This window comes from Lasioglossum baleicum, chromosome 9 (assembly GCF_051020765.1).
Source record: "Lasioglossum baleicum chromosome 9, iyLasBale1, whole genome shotgun sequence".
NCBI lineage: Eukaryota > Metazoa > Arthropoda > Insecta > Hymenoptera > Halictidae > Lasioglossum > Lasioglossum baleicum.
Window position 1 is genome coordinate 12,934,666 of NC_134937.1, and position 22,989 is coordinate 12,957,654.

The following is a 22,989-nucleotide window of genomic DNA, read 5'->3' on the forward strand; positions in this document are numbered from 1 at the left end:
GCAAAGACTATGTAGCATTGCAGCTATCCAAGGAGAATGGTACAATCAATTCGCAAATGTAAGACAATCGGAATGAAATAATTGTTTACATAAAAACATTCGTTTAACGTTCAGCTTCAGGAAAAATGATTTTATGAATCATTCAAGACGAGGAATGTTCGCAGGCGCGTATAAATAATTCTACAATGTGATGAATTCGTTTAACGTTCAGCTTCAGGAAAAATTATTGTAAGAATCATTCAGGACGAGGAATGATCACAGGCGCGTACAAATGATTCCACAACGTGACGGGTAAACAAGTTTAAAATAGAATAACACGTGCTACACTTTTGAAAGACGATTTACATCCACAGCAATGCGAATCTGCAACAATATACGCGTCTATTTACCGATTTCTTCACGGCTAATTTGCCAGTTTTTCTCGTTAGTAGCATCGTCATCGTTATCGCTGTAACGATCCAGACAACGACTGGCAGCGAGCGATTGATTCCTTGATTCGATAACGATCTGTGTTAATCCTCCGCGAAGAAGCATGACGGATCTATCGTTCACGCTCGTCCGAAATCCAGGAAAATTCCTGACGTTTCCCGGGAAAAACGAAACCGCTCCTCCAATACTGCGTCGCGTTTAACGCAATTTCCATTCGCCGCTGCGTAGGTTATTAATTGCACACGACAACACGTAATTTCCTTATCTAAGGAAAGATCGGCATCTCTTTCTGAAACACTTGAATGCTTTATGAATATTTACCCGAGCGGTAACCAGCGGATTATCTAATCCGTATTTCTGCAGCAATACTAATTTTGTTCATTTAAAAGAAATCTTTTTTTGGTTTATTACCGATTTACGCATTTTAGAATGAAACGCCATGGTTCAAAGATCCCTCTTGACTTGGAGATTACGAAGCGCGGTATGTATGACGCGCTGAAGAAAGTGGAAACCCCCGGCAAGTGTTTTCCTCTTGCAGTGCGTATTCTCCGTTGACGTCACTCATGCTCTTAAAATTTCAAAGGTCGTTGCCTGACTACACTGACCAGTGAACGAATGATTCAGTCAGTAGGCGGTGCTATGCCGACTGTTCTTCGAGAACTGGTGGAACGATTGACCTAACGCAACTTGTCGACAGGCAAGTGGGGGAAAATCACTGTAATCAATTTCCGATTCTTATCCAATCACTATCCAAATCACCGATTCAATTTTTGTAGACGAATTTGAAGAAAGTAAAATGAAATAGAATTTTATTTTCCGTGGTGGGGTAACCTTTTTAGATCTGACATAAATTAAAATCGTACTAAATTCTGTCATATTTGATATCCTAGCATTTTTTGAAAATGTTCAAAAGCCATAATTGCATAAAGATCTGCAGTCTAGTCATCAGAAATAAGGGAAATATTTAGGTGGGGACCACCCTGTATATCTGTAATTCATTTTTACTTTTGTAGACCCTTACAAATGCATTTGTAATTCATTCAGCAATATAAAAATGAGTTTCATGCATTTTATTGTTTCCTCCTCGATTTTCCACTGCGATTTTACTTGGAATTCGAATGCACGCCATCGACCGAAGATTTACGCACACTGTGCACTTCCAAAAGTGCAGCCCTCGATGGTGATCGTAGGACACGATCGAGTATTTTGCGTGTTACGTAACCTTGATTGGACGTCTGATTGGGTCAAGTGGTGAGAACAATAGTCGGTGTCTGGTCGCTGTGTGCATCACTCCTCGCTATGTGCATAACCCTATTTTACAATCTTAATTTATCACATCCGCGGCAACATCGCCCCGGCGCGGTTGTTGCACACGTTCTCGTTGCCGGAAGTGTCACTTGGACGTCTCGTTTCGCGGCCGATAGTCTCGAAATTGAAAAGAAACCTCAAGGCTGATTCTATAAAACCATAAACTGCATCCTACTGCGCTACGTCCATGCTTGTCACCCTTTATCCTCTTAATTCCGCCAAGTGCCATTTTGACTAGCAGCCCTCTCTTCTTTTCACTGTTCAAGTATTGCACATATATTCAGAGATTATGTCCAAAGATTATGTTGAGGATCAAAGGAAACGTGTAGACCATATATCATAAGTAGACTGCGGATGTTTATGAAATTTTTAATTTTTGTAATCTAATGGTTTTATAGAGGGTAAGTTTAAATCCCAACAAAAGCATCCTATAAACAGGAGCCAAGTTCCTATGGCCGTAAAAAGTTGTGAGATCAAACAAAATACGGCCAAGTTCGTTAGCTTAGAAATACCTCTTGCAATACTGAAAAAAGCGTTTATAAAAATTATTTCAAAAGAACGCTATTTAATTTTTAAACAGTTACATCGAGGTCTGAATTATTCAAACTTGGCCGCTACCTAACACCTTTTATGGCCATTGCTTGAAAAAGTAACGGCCAAGTTTGAATAATTTGGCCCTCCATGTAACTCTTTAAAAATTAAATAGCGTTCTATTGAACTGATGTTTACAAACGCTTTTTCAGTGTTGCAAGAGGTATTTCTAAGCTAACGAACTTGGCCGTATTTTGTTTGATCTCACAACTTTCTACGGCCATAGGAACTTGGCTCCTGTTTACAGGATGTTTTTGTTGGGATTTCATCAAGTTTTGTTGAGATTTGTACGAAATTACATCTCTCCATCTGCCTCCAGTGCCGAGTTATAAGCCTCTAAAAAACGGCTAAGTTGTTTCGTGTAAAAGAGGTAGTGCGAGATCTTGGCTGGTGCACTACCGTGCACCTAGATAAACTGAAACATAGTTTATTCCTTCAACCCCTTGCCGTATTTTAACGAGTCACGCTCGTCATGAAGATTTTTCACAAAGTCTAACAAATATGAATGTTACACCTTTCCTTCTAAATGAAACTAAAAATAATCTAAGAATATGAATATGAATTTTTTTCAGGACAGTGGAATACAATAGAATCTTATTTCCAGAGGTAGTAGCCTTTGCAGATCTGAAATAAATCAAAACTCTACTAAATTCTGTCGAATTTTATATTGTACCCTTTTCCGAAAATGTTCAGAAGCCATAAAGGCACAAAGATCCGCAGCCTGAACAGGCAACAGAAGTGAATGAAAAATGAATGCTTTCATCGATGAGGGATTATTTAATTGCTCGTGTGTAGTGTATATTATGCAGGCTCGATTACGCGCGCTGACAAATTGCCACGGATTCGATCTGGTTTCCTGTTGGCGGTTCGTTCATCATCGATCACCGATTCTCGTGAAAGTCGTCGGACAGCTCGGCAGTTTATTAAGCGTTATTACACGGGGATTCCAGTTCGTCTGTGGATTACCTTTATTGAATTAATTATTGATTAGCTGTTGTACATATGTATCCATCGTATAACATGCTCATCGGTCGCTTGAAACAGTAGCCTATGCAGGAACGTGTGCACACGAGACATACACGCGAACACAGGGGCCACGAACACGCCGCAGAGAATGATCATTAATCAATGCTGTACAGTGTATATTCTTTTTGCGAATATCCTATGAGATCAAACTTATCAATCCTTTATGCAAATGTCACTTCAAATTAACATCGATCTGTTGCGCATGCACTTCGTCTTGATCCACTATGTTTCTAGACGATTAACAGTCACTTAAATGTTTATATTCTTATCTTAATCTTAATTAGACTAGTATTTCATTCGAAAAGATAGTGGATCAATAAAGATTCAAGATATATACCTACATGTACAGAATTGTTTTTTATTTTTATTGATTGAACAGCAACAATTGGCGTTCGTGAGTTCTTGTTATCTCTTGTCTAGATTGTTGAGGAACTTATGAGTGGTTCCTTCTCGGATAAAATATTTGCACATTTTCTTTTTTTTCGGTGTGTCTTTATTTCATTGTTTTTGGGGGCGGAAAATGTGGGAATATTTTTGGTATTTTCTTTCTCGTTGCTATTTTCTTTTCTCATATTGTTATCGCACGTAAAAAGGTTAAACCGAAAGGAATTAACGAACGAGGAACTTGATCGAAATTAATTTACCGAAGCCAACCAAATCGAATTATTCAAGTTTGAGATCAGAAAGAATTGGATACGGTTACTTCGAACCGAATCGAACAAGTACATTCGTACAAAATGAACGTCGCTCGTTGAAGAATCACTTTAAATAAATTTGTAAAAATCTTGTTATTTAAAGAAATTTCTAGATTGAATCAAGCCAATTAAAACAAACTCTACAAAACATGGTTTCAAGTCAAAGCAGATCAAGCTGAATCAGTCAGAATCAAAATCCTGTTCGAACCGACTGAAATGAAACAGAATCAAACCGAATCAAACAAAATCAATCTAAATTGAATCTCAACGAGGTACGTAGTAGCAAATCCGAGGCAAATCAAGCCGACCCAGCCATGCTCCGCAGAGTTTATCACCTGGTTTGGACATGTTTGGAGTCGGTGGATCAGCTAGATTATTAAATCAGCCGTAGTCGAACAGAATCGAACCGGTCGAGGCTCGACGATGTTTAGACGCGTATTGGACGTCGGATTAGTCTGATTCGGTAAACTGTTCGACTTGCTGGGATCTCGGATGCTGTTCACGTCGCTGATTGCTTCAGACGCTCTTTTCGGATATGGTGCTCCTGATGCTTCGGTTGCTGTCTCTCCTCTGCAAGGTACGGGCGTGTCTCTGGGCTCGGACTGGTGGTTCCCTGTCACTGCCCACACGCCTTAGGCTTGTGTCCCTCTCAATGCGAACGTTCTTCGGTACCGCCGGACCTCGGATGTTCGAGTAGACCACGTAAACGGCGAGAATGCCAACGACGAACATGGCGACGCCGACGCCGCTCACCGTGCCGACCTGAAATTCATCAGAATCCAAGTTCATTCAGAACTTGTTCTGAATGGTGAAAAATTGCCTTTCATCTTCCCTTGAGAAAACGAAAAGACTTTGCGAACGACTTAAGGGGGCAGACTCGCTTCCGGAATTGCAATAATGCAAATTAAGGATCCATCTTGATACATCTTTGCATTATCGAGAAATAAGAAGGCGCATCCCGCACCCTTGCAATCCTGGAAAAACGAGTCTACCTCCGCTAATAATATCAACTGACCATGGTCCACCATTCGCTGTTGTCAATCTCAGACACCAAAACCTGCGCAGCATCGTCGTCCTCTTCGTGGAGCATCTTGATCTCTTTGGCAGTCGTGGCGCAGCCAGTCTTCGTTCCCTTTTCCTTGGTGATCAGCTTCTTGAAGAGAGCAGGCATCACGTTGTCGTCATCGTCGCCATCGTCGTCGTCGTCGTCGTCGTCGTCGTCATCTTTGGAATCGTCGTCTCCCCAGTGCAACGATGCCTTATTCTTATGCACCACCACGCTGCCAAGGCGCATCAGTTCGCCTGCCTTCTTCTTTATAGAGATGTCGAGGGTCATCGCTGCATTCTGCGAGTCCTTCGTGTACTCCGCCAGGACATTCGCCAGGACGTTGTTCCAGTCGACCGGGTTCACCTGGTTCTTGCATTTTTTCTTCTTGCTAGTGTATCATAGAGTACGTGATCAGTAGACTGCGGATCTTTGTGCAATTTTCAATTTTTCTAGGCAAATTCTAAGGGAGCGGATACAAATAGAATTTGATTTTCAGTGCTAGTAGGCTTCGTAGATCGGAAATCAATAAAAATCGTACTAAATTCTGCAGAATTTTATGTTATAGCATTTTTTTCACATTTTCAGAGGCCATGAATGCATAAAGATCCTCAGTCCAGTACCTTCCCAAACACTGATAAATGTTTGCGACTCCAACAAAAATTATCTGATCCAGAAGAGACGATTTTGCAGCCGCAGGAACATAAAACGGAGTTTGCACGTTCGGATAACGAGTTGTGATTTATACAGTGCGATCGATGTGACAGTCGAACAGCCTAATCGAACGCTGACAATTTATTAGCGTGTACATTCTCTAATGAACTTATAGATCCTGTCAATTAGCCGCGATGTTGTGAGAAAAATTCGGTTTCTTTTCCCTCCAGATTTTTTTTTAGTCAGACCGGGCTGTAACTTTCTACAAGAGTCGTTGATTAACGAGCAATCAAATCAGCATGCTCACCACAGCGTGTCTAATGCTTTCGCGTAGACCTTTATCGCGTCCTCGAGCCATCTAACTTCCCTGAGCTCCTCGGCGTCGTACTTTCCAGTGTCTTTGCTGGACCACCATTTTGACTTCTCGACTCTCGCCTCCAGCCCAGCGAATTCGTTTCTGAGACACACCGAAATAATTGTATCAATATGGAAATGATATACAGGGTGATTTTGGGGACTGGGACAAGTTACTGCTCTTTTTTTATGTAAAATCAGAAAAAATGATAGAGGAAAAAATCATATGCCATAATACGCCCTAACATCCTATCAGCTTATTTTTTATTAATACACTAGCTGCTCGTGGCATTAATGATAATGTAAATTCATAAATTGGAATAGAAATAAACTAACTGGCGGACGTTGATAATGTCGATAATGCAAACAAACGTCGGTAATGTAAATTCCTATTGAAATATTGATTAAAAGCTGCAACGTTCGTTTTTTTTTTGTTGTATTGAAATATGATTCAAAAATAACTTTTAGTTTTTCCCGAATTCTGCATTTTTCCGGGCTACTTTTCCAATTTTTCTTTCCCTAAAACCTTATTCGAACTATTACGAACATTTTAAAAAATAAGTTAGCCAAATTGGTCCAGCAGTTTTCAAGTGATGCGCTTACCAACGAACAGCATTTGATTTTTATTTATATAGATTGCTTTATTCTTTAACGCAACCCAATTGTTTTGTTAAACCTCATAAAAAATAAGCTTATAGGAAGTTAGGACGCATTATCCAGAATCCCAGTTCCCAGAATCACACTGTATATTGAATATTTGAGTTGGGGTAATGGACGTCTATTGGAAGGTCTACAGAATGGATCTATCGAACGCACGGCGGGAGAAATGATCGGATTGGTCCGAGATCGGTGATTCGCGGCACGAGGGGGATTTTCAATTGCGACGGTTTGTTAATAAGATAACGGGCGCGACTGGTATGTAGTAGTATGTACCAATGAACTCGGTAATCGAGTGTACCGTTCACATAACCATCGATATTTCTATCACGATTAGCATTATATACAGAAGCTAATAATTACGTGATTGAACGTGTTCCGTCAATACTAATTACAATGTTTAACGACCAGCTTGATTTAAAATGTGTCGCTCAGACGCGCCTCGTACCGCGTACATTCACGTTTACAGGTACATACGTGTGGACACTCACAATATTATTCCATAGAAAATATCCGATCAAACAGTTTAGAGCCGAGCTTAAAAAGTTTACTGAGGACACCTTCCTAGAGATATAATAACAATTGAAAATCCAGAAAGGATTTTTATACATCTCCTAGATTTAAAAACGTGAAGACACACGAACTTAAATACAATACAATCTTTTCGGAGGCGGCGCAAAAATTAAAAATTTTCCAAATGACAGATGTTGCTGATTATGATTTCATTGGAATATGATGGACTTGGAAATCAGTAGGTGGAAAGAGAAGATACATTAACACGTTCGCTGGTCAACAACGAGTTCATCTCGTAGGTCGAAGTTTGTGTTTAGGTTTGTCATAAAACATTTTATCGCAAAAACCGACTACGATATAACTCGTATAATTAATAAAGGAATTAAAAATTATCTAAATTCAGTATCTTTCTCATAAATACATGTTTTGTATTTTTATTTTACAATTAATTAAAATTTGTTGGCGTGGTGGAACCGTTTTTGAAAATGTCGCTCGGCAGCAAACGTGTTAATATGTGAAAGCATGTAGAAGAATTTAAGGATTTTCGTAACTTCCAGTGTCGAAAATTTTCAATTTTGCGCCGCCTCCGAAAAAATTGTATTGTATTTAAGTTCGTGTGTATTCCCATAAATTAAATGGAAATTATTTCATACTTTTTAGTGCGTTTTTTCGAAGTCGGTTTAATTTTTTTTATTTTACACTTTTTAGTAGAACGATTTAGTAGAACACCGCGAAGAATGAAAAAATGCAAAATTTGTTTTCAGGGGACCAATCGGGAGACATACCCTACAAAAGGCAGAAGGTTTCGTCCTGATTGGTCCATCCATCTCGGAGTAATCGGTGAACATACATGAAATAATTCATTTTTTCAAAATAAAATCGTAAGGAATAAAAAAATGCAAAATTTTGTTCACGGGACCACGCCGGGGACATACTCTACAAGATGCAAAAGGTTTCGTTCCGATTGGTCCATCCATCTCGGCGTAATCGGTGAACATACATAGAAAAAAAAGCGAAAAAGAAAAAAAAGGCGCATACGGATCGAATTGAGTAACCTCCTCCTTTTTCGAAGTCGGCTAATAAATATTGATGTTTGTGCAATTTTCGATTTTTGTAGGTAAATTTTAAGAAAGTGGAATTAAATAAAATCCTGTTTTCAGTGCTAGTAGCCTTTATAGATCTGGAATAAAGAAAACCGTACCAAATTCCATCGAATTTTACGTTCCACCATTTTTTGAAAATTTTCAGGTGCCATAAATACATAAAGTTCCGCAGTCTATTATGAATCAAGGTGATCAATGCCAACTCTTCAATAGAAATTGTTTAAACATATTCTAAATAGTAGAAGTAACAGGTTTGTCACTATTTAGTCAAAATGAATACCAGAATTTATGAAATTCCGAGACAGCAATACTCGTTCCACGTTGCCTACATCTGCGAATTGTAAATGTCAAACTGACGCGAAGAATGACAGCGAGATGCAGCAATGACTGCCAGTTCTTTGCACCGCAACGTAATTCGTTACACAGGCTAATCTATCAGTAAAATGATAGCGTCTCCACCACACGCACGCTCGATAATTTATGGAATCGTAAATTGAATTCATTAACCTAAAATTAAACTTCGTTTAGCTGTAATAATGAATGACGAAACTATTCAAAGACGTAGTATTAACTTGTCCTAATGCTCTAACTGTACTTGGCATTTATTGACACTCGTCCGTCAAAGTCGCTGTCCAAAGATGTAGTAATAGACAACAAAATGGCGGACAATGGCGGATGTGCGTTTCATATTAACAACCGTTCACAGGCAATCCTACTGCGCAGAGTATGATATATTTGCTGGATCGACGTTGGCGTGCCAACATTAACAACTATCGGAGCACGGTGTTTACGATGATTATAGTTTACCGCGTAATAATACGTTCCCGTTTTGCACCTGGTTTGGACCGAATACGTCGAATTTATCGAAACACGTATATCAATGTTGACAATGTTGACAATCACAATTTTTCCATGAAACCTTTCAGAACATGCTTATTCTTTGCCAAAGATTTCGAAGCAGAAACAGAAAAAGTAAAATCACATATGTGCAAATGCAATGTGCGATGGATTGTATGGCGTTGATCCAAATGCATAATAACTCTGCCAATGATAGCGGCCGTTCCGAGTCACTTTTTTCAAATTAACCCATTAGTTGGATATTTCTGCACGACCGCATTTTAACCAACCGTGGACAATAGTAAATTACACGTAGATTTCTAAACATCATTAAGTCATGCCTGACGAATTCAATTAACGATAGCAGAATGCAAAACAGAAGGCATTAATATTCAATAATTATTGCACGGGGTGCTCCACAATCACCTATGTGATTTAATTACTGTTGGGTGGTTCTTATAGAGTTTTTTGCGCTGATTCCGAATCTGCCCTTAATTTTTCTACTAGTCGAAGATATTTTGCCAAACGAAGTATATTGACGTTTTCAGCGCACTGGTTTGATCTGATGTTACTAACTAAGCAATTTTGCAAATTACAACAAAATTTTCAACGTTTCGGTCTATTCTTAGACCATTTTCCAGGAAAAATGTTTATATAATTGCGTCTGAAAAAAATTATTGAATCAATGTACAGCTTGTCAAATCTAGCTGCGCGGTTGACCAAAACTTAGGAACGCGCAGAAAAAAAACGAAGATCTCACTCGACGAGAGAAAGATGCAACATTTGAACGGTAGGGTACACACCTCGTCAAAAGTGCGTACTGTCCATTATTTCTTACAGCAGTAAACATACAAAACAACTGTTTACATGTGTGTGTGAATACACTTGTGTCACGTTACTTTTTAACTGAACTGTCGCTACGTGCATCGTTTGACAGGTGACGATCAGTTCTCTATCGTTGTGAAGTTCCGCCTATTTACCACTGCGCAGCGGGGTCATTTCCTCTTGCGGGAGACATTCAGCCGCACAGCCAGATTTGACAAGCTGTATAATATGTAATTTATGTTACATTCTGCACAAAAAATCAAATGTTCTAAGAAACAACCCTGCTTGCTATGTGAACAAATTATTTTAAATTCTTTACACTTTTATAACCACGTGTTGGTTCCATCCCTGTGATATACGAACTGAGGTAAACGTTAGGATTTGAAGAGGCAATGAATCAGAAAACATCGACCGACCCATTGGCCGAACGATATTTGGCGGTAAATATGAACCGTGAAAAATCCAAGCAAAAGTTTCCACTGTTTGTATACCATACAAAGTTGTGGTGATTTATTAATTGACGTTCAATCTAGCTTTGATGTACTTTAAAGCCATTAGCAGATTTTATGTATGTATTAGAAAAATATTTTGCCAAAGTCATGTTTCTCAAAAACTGAGTGTCTAGGAGAAACATTAAGGGCAGATTCGGAATCAGCGAAAAAAAAACTCTATAAGAACCACCCAACAGTAATTGTGGAGCAAATTTGGTGTTGGACAGTGTAATTAAATCACTATTCTTCTTCACCATGTCTTATCGTTTTGGCGCACCAGTTTTTCATGTAAACAGATATAACTCTTAAGACACAACGTAAATAATAGCAGTTACTTCGTATGCTACTAAACAGAGGATACTCTATACAGATCTAATATACAAAATCTTTATACACATCGAGAAACGTTAGAAATCTAGAGGTGTGTTATTGTTTTGTCGCGGAGTGTATGAATAGTTTTCAAAGATCACCGCTTCCAAGTAAGTAGAGCCCATACGCATATCCGTTTCTGTGAAACAAGTGTCGATTGCAGATCGCTGTTCCAGTTTTAGGTGTTGCGTAGCGTATCGGATACAAAGAAATTGATTTACGGTTTTTGAAAATTTTTATTCCGTTTTGTAGCGCGAGGTCGGTAGCGAAACTTTCGATCACGTACTTTATTGTAATGGCAGTGCCTTGTTCTTGTGAATGTACACCGTGGAAGATTGAAAACGAATGTTTTCGTTGAAAAATCCTATAAAATTATTTTTATTTTCCTTTCAGTCATCGAAAGAATGAATGGCAGAATGAAAAACATTTGACCAATTCCAACTTTGTGTGCCAAGGAGAAATTAGTCTTGATTTCTCTTTTTTCCGAGGATCAATGTAGCCATAAAAAGGGGATCGAATTTAATTGAAGGTTATGCGCGAATAAAATGTAATGGTAGAAGATTGTAGAACTTGAAACGATGGTGTAGAATTCGATCGTTATCTTTACGCGTCGATTTTATTCGCAATTTTCCGTGGTCGTTAAAAAAATTGCGAAATCCATACACCTTTCTCCGACTATATTCTTCATTTGACGAGGTGCGCGTTGGGATTGGACAATTTTGTGCCGTTACGCTCTCATTAATTCCTTTCAGAGCGAAGGACGAAAGTGTCCGTTACATAATAAGAGATTAATAAGGAGAATAAAGTCAGAATTTGCGTTCTGTTTTGAACAAATACATTAACCACCTTGTTGCTAAAAAGACGTTCCAACTTAAAAGTCAATCTCTGCGATACTAAAAGATGACACTAAAAAGATCCTCTATAAGAACAACATTCGAACGACCAGAAAGATTGAAAACAATTAAAAATTGAACTGTTCCACATTGTATATCCCAGATCGTACAAAGAACTCGGTTTCCCCGTTTCGTAGAAATCGATCGCGGTAGCAGCCTTGATCGAAACCGATATACATGAAAATTGTATCGCACACTTTCGATTTTCATTCGATGGATCGATCACGAACAGGAAATCAAACAGTGAGTCATTGTTCGTGTTTTTGTTTTGACTTGGTCAATCTATCGATATAGTGGAAACGTGTTCTCCTGATTATTCTGTGGAAACCGAGTTCTGTTACGTGTCGAGATTTATAGTCGCAATTATTTATAAATAGCAGAGAAGTATTTCTGTTTTGCATGGCGCGATGAGTCACACCGTTAATTGAACTGCGCGTCGTCCATTGTTGCGGGGAGGATCGTTTGTTGTTAACGGTTAATTGTTACGTAACGGTCGGTCCGTCGATAGAGATGAATCAAACACGGCTACTGATCGTGTAACGAGCCAGTGATCGAATGATAAAACAGTCCTGATCAATTTAATCAACTTAAACGACTGCTGTAGGCACAGCAATGAATCTACGGGGAATTTCAAGCATAATGATCGATCTCCGCTATTTTATTCGATGACGGAGTGACGGGCGAACCTTCTCGATCATTGACCCTTCGATCTGTTAGGTTGGCGGGAAAGTCCTGTCGTATTTTAATATTTAAGTTTTGTCGTCATCTTTCAAAATGACCTGCTTATTTTAAATACAGCAGAACTTTCCCTCCGACACTAATATTATTAAAATCGTGGGACCTGAAACTTTTCATTCATCAGACAGAGATTCGTTCAGTTAATCGATACGATTGTTGAACGTGAAATATAAATTCGATTGAGATTGATTATTGCACGTCGAACACATTAATTCATTAAATGAACAACGTCAGTGTCACCACTTTGCAAGCTTCAAGTCGATCTATCCTAGATCGTGTCAGCAATATTTCATTTTCCCGTTGCTTCCTATCGTTCCCAGAAGTTGTCCCGTGCCAACCATAATCGGGATCATAATGGACTTATCTGGGGGATGGTAGAGGCCGCGCGTAACACCTCCGAGGGATCATTTGACGAGAAGAATATAGGAAATGTCCGGGGTTACCGAAACGATGAAGCGTCGCGTGTTGGGATACCGGCGGAATCGACCGGTCTCGACTTAAATTGAACGACGGGGCTCAGATGGGACGTCGGATGTCGCGATGTCGATCGAGGAGGACGAAACGTCGATTTTACTGCTGAACGAGGAGAAAATAAATTCGTTCGTCTCAACGATTATAAAAGAACTGAGCTGTATCCATTTATGCAGTGTAAAAATTGATAAAATGCGGAAGAATATTGGTGAAATAAATATTTCTCTCGTGGTGGTGATCTTCTAAAAATATTTAGATACGATGTTGAAAGGGTTACCTGTCGTCTTCGACGAGAACAATAGTGTTCGTGGAGTTCACACGGTTCAGGTGATCATCGAGGTGTCCCTCGCTCAGTACGAGCACTGTAGCATTGACAGGTTTGCTGAAGAATCCGTCTTCTGGTTTGCCGACGTGCATGATGTGCGATGTCAAGTCTGCATTCAAATTCGAATGATTAATAATACATTCACACGAAGGTAGGGAAAATTATTTTGCAGGATTAAAAGAACCCTTCGGTGTCGCAATGTATAATTAATGATTAGGGAGGCTGGACAATACCGTCATCGTCGCCATCGTGGACCAGAACACAGAGACCCTTCTCAATGGCAGCCATTGTCAACTTTTTGGCGATGTTTTGCGAGTCGTCCTCGCCATCCTCGTCAGCGTTCACCACCAACGAGAACGACTTCCACTTGAGCGACTCCGCGACCTTCAGTGCTCCCTGGAACAGAAAATCCGGACGTGCCAGCGCAGCTAATTTCAAACGGGCGTTTGCAAGTTCTAGAAAGATGAACCGATAAAAAGGATTCGCGCGAGGTGCAGAAGGAAATCCGTAATTAATAACGAACGATGTGCTCGAAGAATACTAAAGAATATTAAATATCGTTCTTTTCGATGAAAAGCATTCATGCAAGGAGAAGAAGATTCACAATTATAATCCCTCGGACCCAGGACCATTTTACAATTGTACAGTCGACGATGAATAAGTCCATTCGCATTTAACTTGAACAATGCTCGAGCATTAATGCTGGAGCGTTAATTCTCATATCTGCATTCAATTTAAAATGAAAATTTATTCTGTACTACTTTGAAAGATTTTTATCTGTAATTGGATCTACATATTTCCAGGAAAACTGTTGTTCTTAATGCTGTACTGTTTTAACGAAGGAGTGTAAAAAACGTATGAAGTATGTGATTCCAATAATAGTTTCTTTTTTTGCTACGTTCTATAGACAATATCGCGGATGGTTACCTGAACAATATAAGAATCGGATTCCTTGATGAGATGATGAAGGAACGGAGAATTCGATTGCCGCCTCACGATATGCGGCACTTTCAGCACTGACGTTATCTTGTGTACGGCTTCCGCATTTGTCGCAGTGTCCGGCCCAATAATTCCTGCGGAACGAAGTCACCTCGATACAGGGCGAGCAGAACACTCTCCGGAATGACTTTATATCGGCAACTAAACAACCGAACAATCGAAAATCGGGGCGAGCGAATGAAATGTTAATTGTTACCTAAAAAGTAAGGGGCTTGCAAGCAGTTGGTGTCCGCCCCAACGAGAGCTTTCATCCCCGCTTTCAAAGCACCTGCGATGCTGCCACACGTGTCCTGGACGGTCAATTCTACAAACAGGTAAATATACAATTCACAACGACCCCTGATACATTTCTGAATAATTGTCAAAAGAGATGAAAGAAATTGTAAAAAGTGGTTTTTCAAATCACAACGATCTACATATGCAAGCAAGCCAATCTTTCATTCTTTAATTGGTAATTATGAAAACTCTTCGGCAACAACGGCACTGTCCACAAACGAATTCGCGTTACAACCCGGAGTACAATCGATTTCTTTAAGCATCGGAACCGGTAGCGGCAAGAATGTGAGAAATACCGATATCGTATCCAGCAGACTTGTTGTTGTGAACTTCTGCGAGGAATTTCGCGGCTTCGTAGAGCAGGACGCCTCTGGGCGACAGTTTCCTGCAGGATGGATCGTCGTGGACGCTGGTCAACAATGAAATCTGCGCGTGACTTCCGCATTCCGTGCGTCCTCTGCAGGTGCACGCGCAGATCATGCCGATAACCACAAGGAGGACTTTGCTGAGGGCCATTGTGCCAATTTTGATGAACTTCTGATGTTTTTCGAGGAACCGTATACTTTTGCGAATTAGTTCCTTCGAAAATTGATGGCACTATATTCCGCTCGGGCTAACAGTTGTCGGTTCGGAGCAGCTACGGTGTCGCAACGTGTCCGTTGCCGGCGTAGAGACAAGAACGCTAATGACAGCGCGCCGAGCGTGTAACGTGCGATTTTTCCCAGGCGGCGATTCCGCAATATTATTATTTCGTCTTCTCCTAATTTTCTTCTTCCTTTGAGGTACGCCTGATTCACTGAACTTTCACTCTCGGCTCCCAGATAGGCTTTTCTAAGAGCGTAGAAGGACGTACGAGCACAAAGTAAGAGCGCAGAGAGCACAAAACCCCCTTAACGTCGCGCTCCCGAACGGGGACGTTCTCGATGATGTTGGGGTGACACGCGATGGTAGAGCTGCCGGTGCTGGTTCTCTTTTCCACGAAGCTTCTTCCAGCACTGCGGACCTTGGTATTGAAAACCGGAAGCTTTATAAGGAAGCCAATGCGACATGTATTATGCGAATTTCTAGGGTTTTAGGCTTCATCGACCGGGGGCCTCTTCGCGTTCTCAAGGCGACCTTGTTGCGTATTTTTCCGCGTGATTTCTCACTCGTACGCTCGCCTCTTTGTTTTTTAGTCATCGATAAAGTGGATCGTCTGGGTTTCGATTGATTCGCGGAGATTGATTAGGGGAATTGGATCTGGATCCTTGACTCTTTCACTTGTTATGTTAGTTACGAGTGGACAGCGGATCTTTATGCAGAATGAAAATTTTCAACTCGATTTGCAATCAACTGGAGTGAAAGGAAAATGTATTTTCTTTCTTTTCGTTTATTTTTACTCATTTCTGTCACGAATGCGTAAAATCCGCTGTCTGGTTGTGAGAGAAATAGACGACTTTTAAGCTAGAACTTAATTTTATTCCACCACTGTTGCTTTTATTTTAGATTTTACACTTCGAGAGAAGTAATCAGCGTTCATTGATTATACATTAAGCTAAGCACCTATAATATCGCTAGCATGCTCACCGACGAACAACTCGTTCAACCCACTATAATTACATCGCCTACTCCATTCGATCGGTAAAATAGGTGTCACCATTGCATCTCACCAATCAGAAGCCACAGCGCGGATGTATACCCACGCATACTCGCGGTGGGGCGAGTAAATGCTATGTTATCTCTTGTACTCTCGTTTTCTTTTCTGCAATCAATTCATTTTCCTTTTTCCCAACCAACAATAATGAGAATACTATTAGTTGAAATTCAATTCAGCTGTAAAAATCATCAATGAACGACGGAGTTATACCAGGTACGAAAAATTAACATATGAAATAGTTGACTCCTGTTCTTTACAGTTGATAGAGAAAATTTTGATCTTACCTAGTAATTCACAGATTCATAATTATACAGCAAATGAAATAAAAAGAATACATATGGGTGAAATTTAAATGAATAGGAAGATTTCCCAGGGGTTGAAGCAGGCAATTTTTAATTCGCATGAAAATCTACACTCCACAATTAACACAAAGTGAAAGATAGGATAGTGACTATGACGACAATCTGCGACACCGGTCCTCGAGGCTGAATTTTCGTAACGCGGTAGCCCCTCTTAATCGAGTGTAAGCTCGTTAGCATAGTATTGACTACGAGACTGTAAATCCTTGTTGCACAACCTCCACCCTTGCATAATCATCCGTTATGACTGATTAAAATGCATCAGAGGCGCGAAACGCTGCTCCGGTTAAAAAACTTCATTCCCCGATTATGGCAGCAGCCGTGGTGCGTTTCGATTCTGCCTTTCCCGATCACTGGAATCATGCATACCAGACCTGCAAAGGTGAGCAGGGAAACGGTAAATCTTCTGCGTGTCTTGGATCGATGGGCGAGACCATTATAATGTGTATACTGTTCGATGGATCGGAAAAAGCGCGTTTGACAATGCGTAGATCGTAGATCATCTCTCGTAACTAATTGTAACAGTTTCATCAGATCCTGTAGAAACGATATTCATATTTACGAGAAGCAGAGTTTTTTGCACCGTCTTTGCAACTTCCGCGTTTGCTTGCCGATCTAATAGAACTGTTTGCTCGATCATCGTCTCTGAAACGAAGAGTACGCCGGAAAATCCGGGAAATAATAACGTTTTGAAATGATTATCGAGTCGTTGTGAGGCTTAGATTTGAGAATTCATGATAATGAATTGAACGCGTGGCGCGTTGTTGAACGAATTAGATTCTATTGGAAAGAAGAACGAGACCCATGAACGTTCAAAGAGATTGTTAATTATTAGACAGCGGTTTTTATGCATTATTCGAAACAAGAAATACGTGACATGAACCACTTTGATAATTATGGGCACAATTGTTGTTTGAGATTCCGGAAACGCGTGACATAACAAACTTGTTAAGTGTGATCGATGGGATCATGGCCCCAGGAAATGATGAGTCCATGTTGTGAGCCGCAGATTAAGGGTCGTAACAACACACGGAGACGATGATTCCTCGTGTTTCACCTTGGATTCTGTTCACAGCCGCGTTCTATGTATATAATGCATGCTTACGGACTGTACTTCTTAAATGAAATCCCTCAGACATAAGAGATTTATTTATTTACGTAAGCATTGGCCGCAGCGTCGCGTTGATTTACGCGACTCCTTAAACAAGGCAACTCGTATACCTTCGTTTACGTTTGCCAGACACAATTAGTATAAGTGATCGTGCCAGTGATTATTTATTCGCACAGATTTGTCTGCATATACTGCTGAGCATTGTGCGATTTCGAAGTATTGGCGCAGTACAATTTTAATACTACAAACATTCATAACCGTGACAAAAGTTGGACCGAGTATTAGAAAATACGGAGCGAAGAATTTGTTATTTTCAAACTGCACTATCTTGAATTCCGAAAAATACTGCAGTCGAATGAAAATCTTCTGGTCAATTTTTCTCAGTAAACGAAATTGTTCCAGTTTCCACCGCAAGCTTTTATTCTGAAAAATTTCGTGTGCATAGTAGTCTTATTTGTAATGTGACAGAAGAAATTCTTGTTTCAAATAGTGAGGTATCTTTTTACCAGTGAAACAGATGGCAGTACAGATCAACTATACCACAGACTTAAGATCCGTACAGACGTTGCAACACACACGAGGAATAGGAGTAGACCAATACGGGGTTTCGTGTCTGACGATCTGAAATACCGACATCGTTAACAACAACTCGATTTCTTACGCCCTCTACGCTGACGAACGATAAATGCTGGAACTAGATCCACGAGAACGTTAGACAATACGAATCAAATTAAATAATATATTTTGTTCTGGGCTAAGCAAAGGCATTGCACACAAAATATTATGGAATTTGGAATATGAATCTTCATTGAAAATCTTTCAACGCATTCGTTCTCGCATAAATTAACACAAATTCGAAGTGTGCAGATATTAGCTCGATATTATCCTGGATGGTCGGATGGTCAGTCCCCAGTCCTTCTAGTCCTCCTGATCCCAGAATCCGACCGCTCGTGCCGACCAATTCGGCCCGACTGACTGAGCGCTCTCGCCGAGCTCAGGCGGAACGTGTGCAGCAATGCGCAACTCTCCCCACCTCATCTAATATCGATCGATTTCGATCCGTGATAATAATTATTGATAAATTTATTATTTCGGGATGTTTCATATTTATAACTACTCCTTTTACCAACGATGCTCTGTGTGTCGTCCAATGGAAAAAAAATCCGAAAATCAAAGTGTAAGATCTGCAAATTTATGTGTCCTAAAATGTTTGTAACAAAACGTAGTTTCTAAAACCACCTTCAATTTTAACTGAATGAATCAATTCGTTATTAAAATCGAGGCTGAATCTTTACTGTCAACTTCAATCTCCCAAAAATTTTTTTTTAAATAATCGCAATTTGAAATAACAATTACAAATAATACGATACCTATCTCATCGTTTGCTGTGTTAGAAGTGGAAAATTATCTAAAATCACAACATTTAGAACGCAAAGAAGACCCATCATTATTTCGGCGTGAAAATTCAATCAAGTACCTCATTTTATAAAAAATTGCACGTGACTAGCTTTGTATAATGGCCACTTCTGTATCTTCAGAAAGAGTTTTTTCAAAAGCAGGAAACATCATGGATAAAAAAAGAAATACGATAAAACCAAGTATTGTAAATGAAATATTATTCTTAAATAGTTACGAATTTAATCAAGAAAGTGGTTAAAACCTACTATGCAGTTCTAATTTCCAAGATTCGAGTACTACTTGTGAAAGATTCGACTACTTTCAACATCGAGGTACTTATAAGTATATTTTCGAAACTTGTAAGTACTCATTCCGAGGTTCGATAACTACTTGTATAAAATGAATACTTTTCAAGTATAATCATTGAAACTTTTATTGCTTTTAAATAGTCATTGAAACTCATGAAATGAAACTTGGTTACTGAACTTGACTCGGATTCGTGAGTACATAATGAACTTGATCCCATCCCTACTGTACATACATTGACAGGAACAAAATAGAATGTTATTTCGATTGAAAGGAGATGAATAACATACTGTGTAATACTGTGTAATCCTCGACGATACAGTATCAATCATCTCTGTATTGCTAAGCGTACTCGACACGAGCCGAATAATTCTATCAACAGCATCGGACTCGGTCCTGCCCCCGAGATGAATGGATAGAAAGGAGGATCCGAAGGGACGGCAAAAATGGCGATGGTTACAGGCACATGGTGGGGATGATGTATTTGCGTCGTGGCCGAGCATTACTTAGGTTGGCCCGGTACCAACAATAACAGCGAGACTTTTAAAAGCGAGACGCTAGTATTCCCCGAACCTCAAACATCTTCGCGGTGTTCACGAGGTGCGGACCGAACCCTGTCTGTTTATCCATACGTCTGTCTGACGCTCTGTAAATCCATCGACGATCCCGAGACTACATATCCCACGACTATATCATACTATATACATCGGGAGAATTTACGAGGATTCGTCGAATCGGTGCAATAACTGCACTCTGGAACTGCAACCGTGTTTTTCCTCGCTCGACCCCTCATCGGGATCTTAATTTTTTTAATTGCGTTATAGGAGTCATCAGCGAGACACTCGATGACTAACCACCGCGTTATGTTCGAGCATTCTTCATCTCTAAAGCTCGAAAACTAATGGCGGATGATTAAAGGCGCGTACATGCTCGTAGAGCATCAATTCATTCACCACCTCAGATTTATCGTTAACACTGTACCCTCCGCTGGTTATTTAATGGGCTCTTAAGAATGATGAACTGGGCAATTTCCTAATAAATTTTTTAATAGCGACGGATATTATAGCTGTGAGTTATCGACTAATTCTGGGTTACAGAGTCTAGTTGCGCCTTTCGATGTTCTCGATTTAAGTGGGAAAAGTGTTGAATATTGTTTCTCCAGTTCCTAATTTAAGAAAAGGAGGGAACGGAAACAGAGTTCCAAAGCCAACGAGAATTCGCAAGGCCGTCGAAGGTCAACCAGGAAGTTTCTTCAAGGCTCGGTAGCCTCGCTAACTCGCGGAAAGTCAACGACGAGCCAGATTAGTTGCTCGACATCGGCTGAAGTATTCATGGAAGTTGGCCAAACTCGACCACCCCTCATTCTCGCATTCATTCGCTGCCATTTCCACCGGGGGATTAATCACTGGTAATTGCCAATAAAACACCGGCAACAGAATTTTCTCGCCAGCTAGATTTTTCCGGTTTCGAGGGAACGAACTTATTTACCAGGAAACAGCCATCAGTTTCGATTTCGGAAGTTGATTGGTTCGGAGCGGGCATAGTTTCGGCACGTAATCCGATGCAGGGCCCGCTCAATTATGGTCCGAGTAATCGAATACTTCCGTATCTTCGTGAAAAGGCTATACCGATCGTACCAATACACCGAGACAGAATCCCACCGACTCGTGATTGCTTTTTCGTCTGTGCATCTCTTTGTTGCCTGCCCCGGACGCGTCCGTGAAAACCAGATCAACTTCATCCGCGAGTTTAAATTAAATACCGGGCCGGAAGGGGTCGAAACAATTTGCCACAGCACTTTGGAATTCATAATATTTATCGGAGTGGAAACAAATAACGACAATGGAGGCTAGAGAATGCGGGCACATTCCGATTATTCAAATATCTTCGGAATCTCACTCCTAGAAAGTAGCTAATTCTGTTAATTCAGGATTTAATTCTTATTTGTTCTGTAGAAATTTACAATATTTAAGCCTTTGCACTCGGAGCTATTTTAACTGGAAGATTAAGCATTTCTTCCGACCTAGAATATTTCCATTCCAGATATGAAATTGGTATAATACCTCATTCCATACCTAAATATTCAGTAATTGATCAGATACCGATATATTTAATAATGTGAACAATATTTTGGATAATGGTACAGCAACTCTTATAAACGATTCTTCGTATTTTCAAGGATTCGATCGTCTCTCCGCGATGTTCGTTTTCCAACGCGAGCAAACGGATTCTTTTCAAATCGACTAGGTAAGTTGCTCGAGTTTGTTATTGCTTCGTAAAAAAAATGTTTCACGAATCGCGCATGATTGACATCACCGCCGCGGGCATGGATTTCATCAAAAAGCTTCTACGAAATCGCGGTCATTCGTTTTCTTAGACGATTTGTCAGTCGCACGGTGGAAAGAAAATAATATTCGCTTCGTTTGTGGGAAGCAGGAAAACTCGGTCCGATTGGGAATCGAGATAAATTATAGGGTTCTGTGAACCGTCCACCGTAAATCAAGTCGCCGCTTTTTTTCAGGGACATGAGCTAGGAAAACAGTGGCTAGAGTGATAGTCGTGGTTGAGGATTTTGACAGCGAACGGCAGGTCTGTGTCAGCCATATGTCAGTTGGTCGTATATATTTCTCCCGGAAACGAGTATAATTAACCTGTATCGGATCTTTGTAAAATATGAGGCTAATTAGGGACCTCGAACTGTTCTATCTCGTCTAGGGAATAACATATTCCGCATTATTTGTCGGTGGTTTTTTGACGAAACAGCTTTTGTCCAGTGATTCGGAGTGGCAGTTCCAAGAGGACTGTGGTTGAAAAATGAAGCGAACGTGCTTGCATCGTACACGGTGGGCTAAATTGAATGGCAGAACTGCTGTGGGGATGTGTGCAGCATCTAGTTTAATTTATCGCAGTTTTTCGAGCTCGACCGAAACTGTCTCTAACTGTTCCGCGGGACATGGATTGGGGTCACCGGTTCTTATTCGGTTTTGCCCGACAAAATTTCCCGCGTTGCGTCACCGTACCTTCAATGCTGGTAGTGCAGGCTCAACTTGTCAGTTGGAGGGGTTCAAGCTGTCCAGCTAGACCTACCACAGCCACGAAATCCTCTGTCTCCACTGAACGTATCTGGTTAATTCGAGAGAATCGAAAAGCGTCGTGTTAGTATGCATTTATAGTGGAGCAGCGAGGTGAGCTGTGCGGTGAAAAAAAAAAGAAAAACAATGAAAATACATATGTACTTTTTCTTTAGTATGTGTCGAAATGTTGTCACGAATGTTGGTTTGTTTTCACCGCGCCGCTATCATCGATGCTAGCCGCTCCACTATAAATGCACCCTTAAGGTGGGATCTCCTTTCCGCGTCTGGACGCAGCATTTTGCTATCCATAGTCTATTCGTCGTAGCTCTCTGCTGATAAATGTATAACCAAAGACATCGGTGATTTAAATTATCCGAAAAACTACTAAATAAGTAACAAATTCTAATTTTATTTTAAGACAACACTTAAACAATTAATTAAAAAATGATTACAAAAAATATATTTATTTTTGTTTATTTATATGTAGAAACAATTTTTTAATGAAT

The 22,989-nt window shown here is 40.1% G+C and overlaps 1 protein-coding gene across 1 annotated transcript; it reads right to left on the reverse strand.

Annotated features, from left to right (window-relative positions):
* Nucleotides 1–2,999: 2,999 nt before the first annotated feature.
* LOC143211925 (uncharacterized) lies at nucleotides 3,000–15,615 on the reverse strand. Its single transcript, XM_076430062.1, has 8 exons — nucleotides 14,896–15,615; nucleotides 14,520–14,627; nucleotides 14,252–14,397; nucleotides 13,558–13,720; nucleotides 13,277–13,433; nucleotides 6,056–6,205; nucleotides 5,065–5,485; nucleotides 3,000–4,811 (listed from the first exon to the last, which is right to left on the reverse strand). The coding sequence occupies exons 1-8, from the start codon at nucleotides 15,113–15,115 to the stop codon at nucleotides 4,566–4,568; spliced, it is 1,611 nt and encodes a 536-aa protein (XP_076286177.1). The 5' UTR covers nucleotides 15,116–15,615; the 3' UTR covers nucleotides 3,000–4,565.
* Between the last annotated feature and the right edge of the window lie 7,374 nt (nucleotides 15,616–22,989).

Coding starts and splice junctions, on each gene's coding strand:
- LOC143211925 (XM_076430062.1), bottom strand. CDS start 15,115: ATGGCCCTCAGCAAAGTCCTCCTTGTGGTTATCGGCATGATCTGCGCG. Junction 13,434..13,557: donor CCACGATGGCGACGATGACG/GTATTGTCCAGC, acceptor ATTTGAATGCAG/ACTTGACATCGCACATCATG. Junction 4,812..5,064: donor ACAGCGAATGGTGGACCATG/GTCAGTTGATAT, acceptor GATGAATTTCAG/GTCGGCACGGTGAGCGGCGT.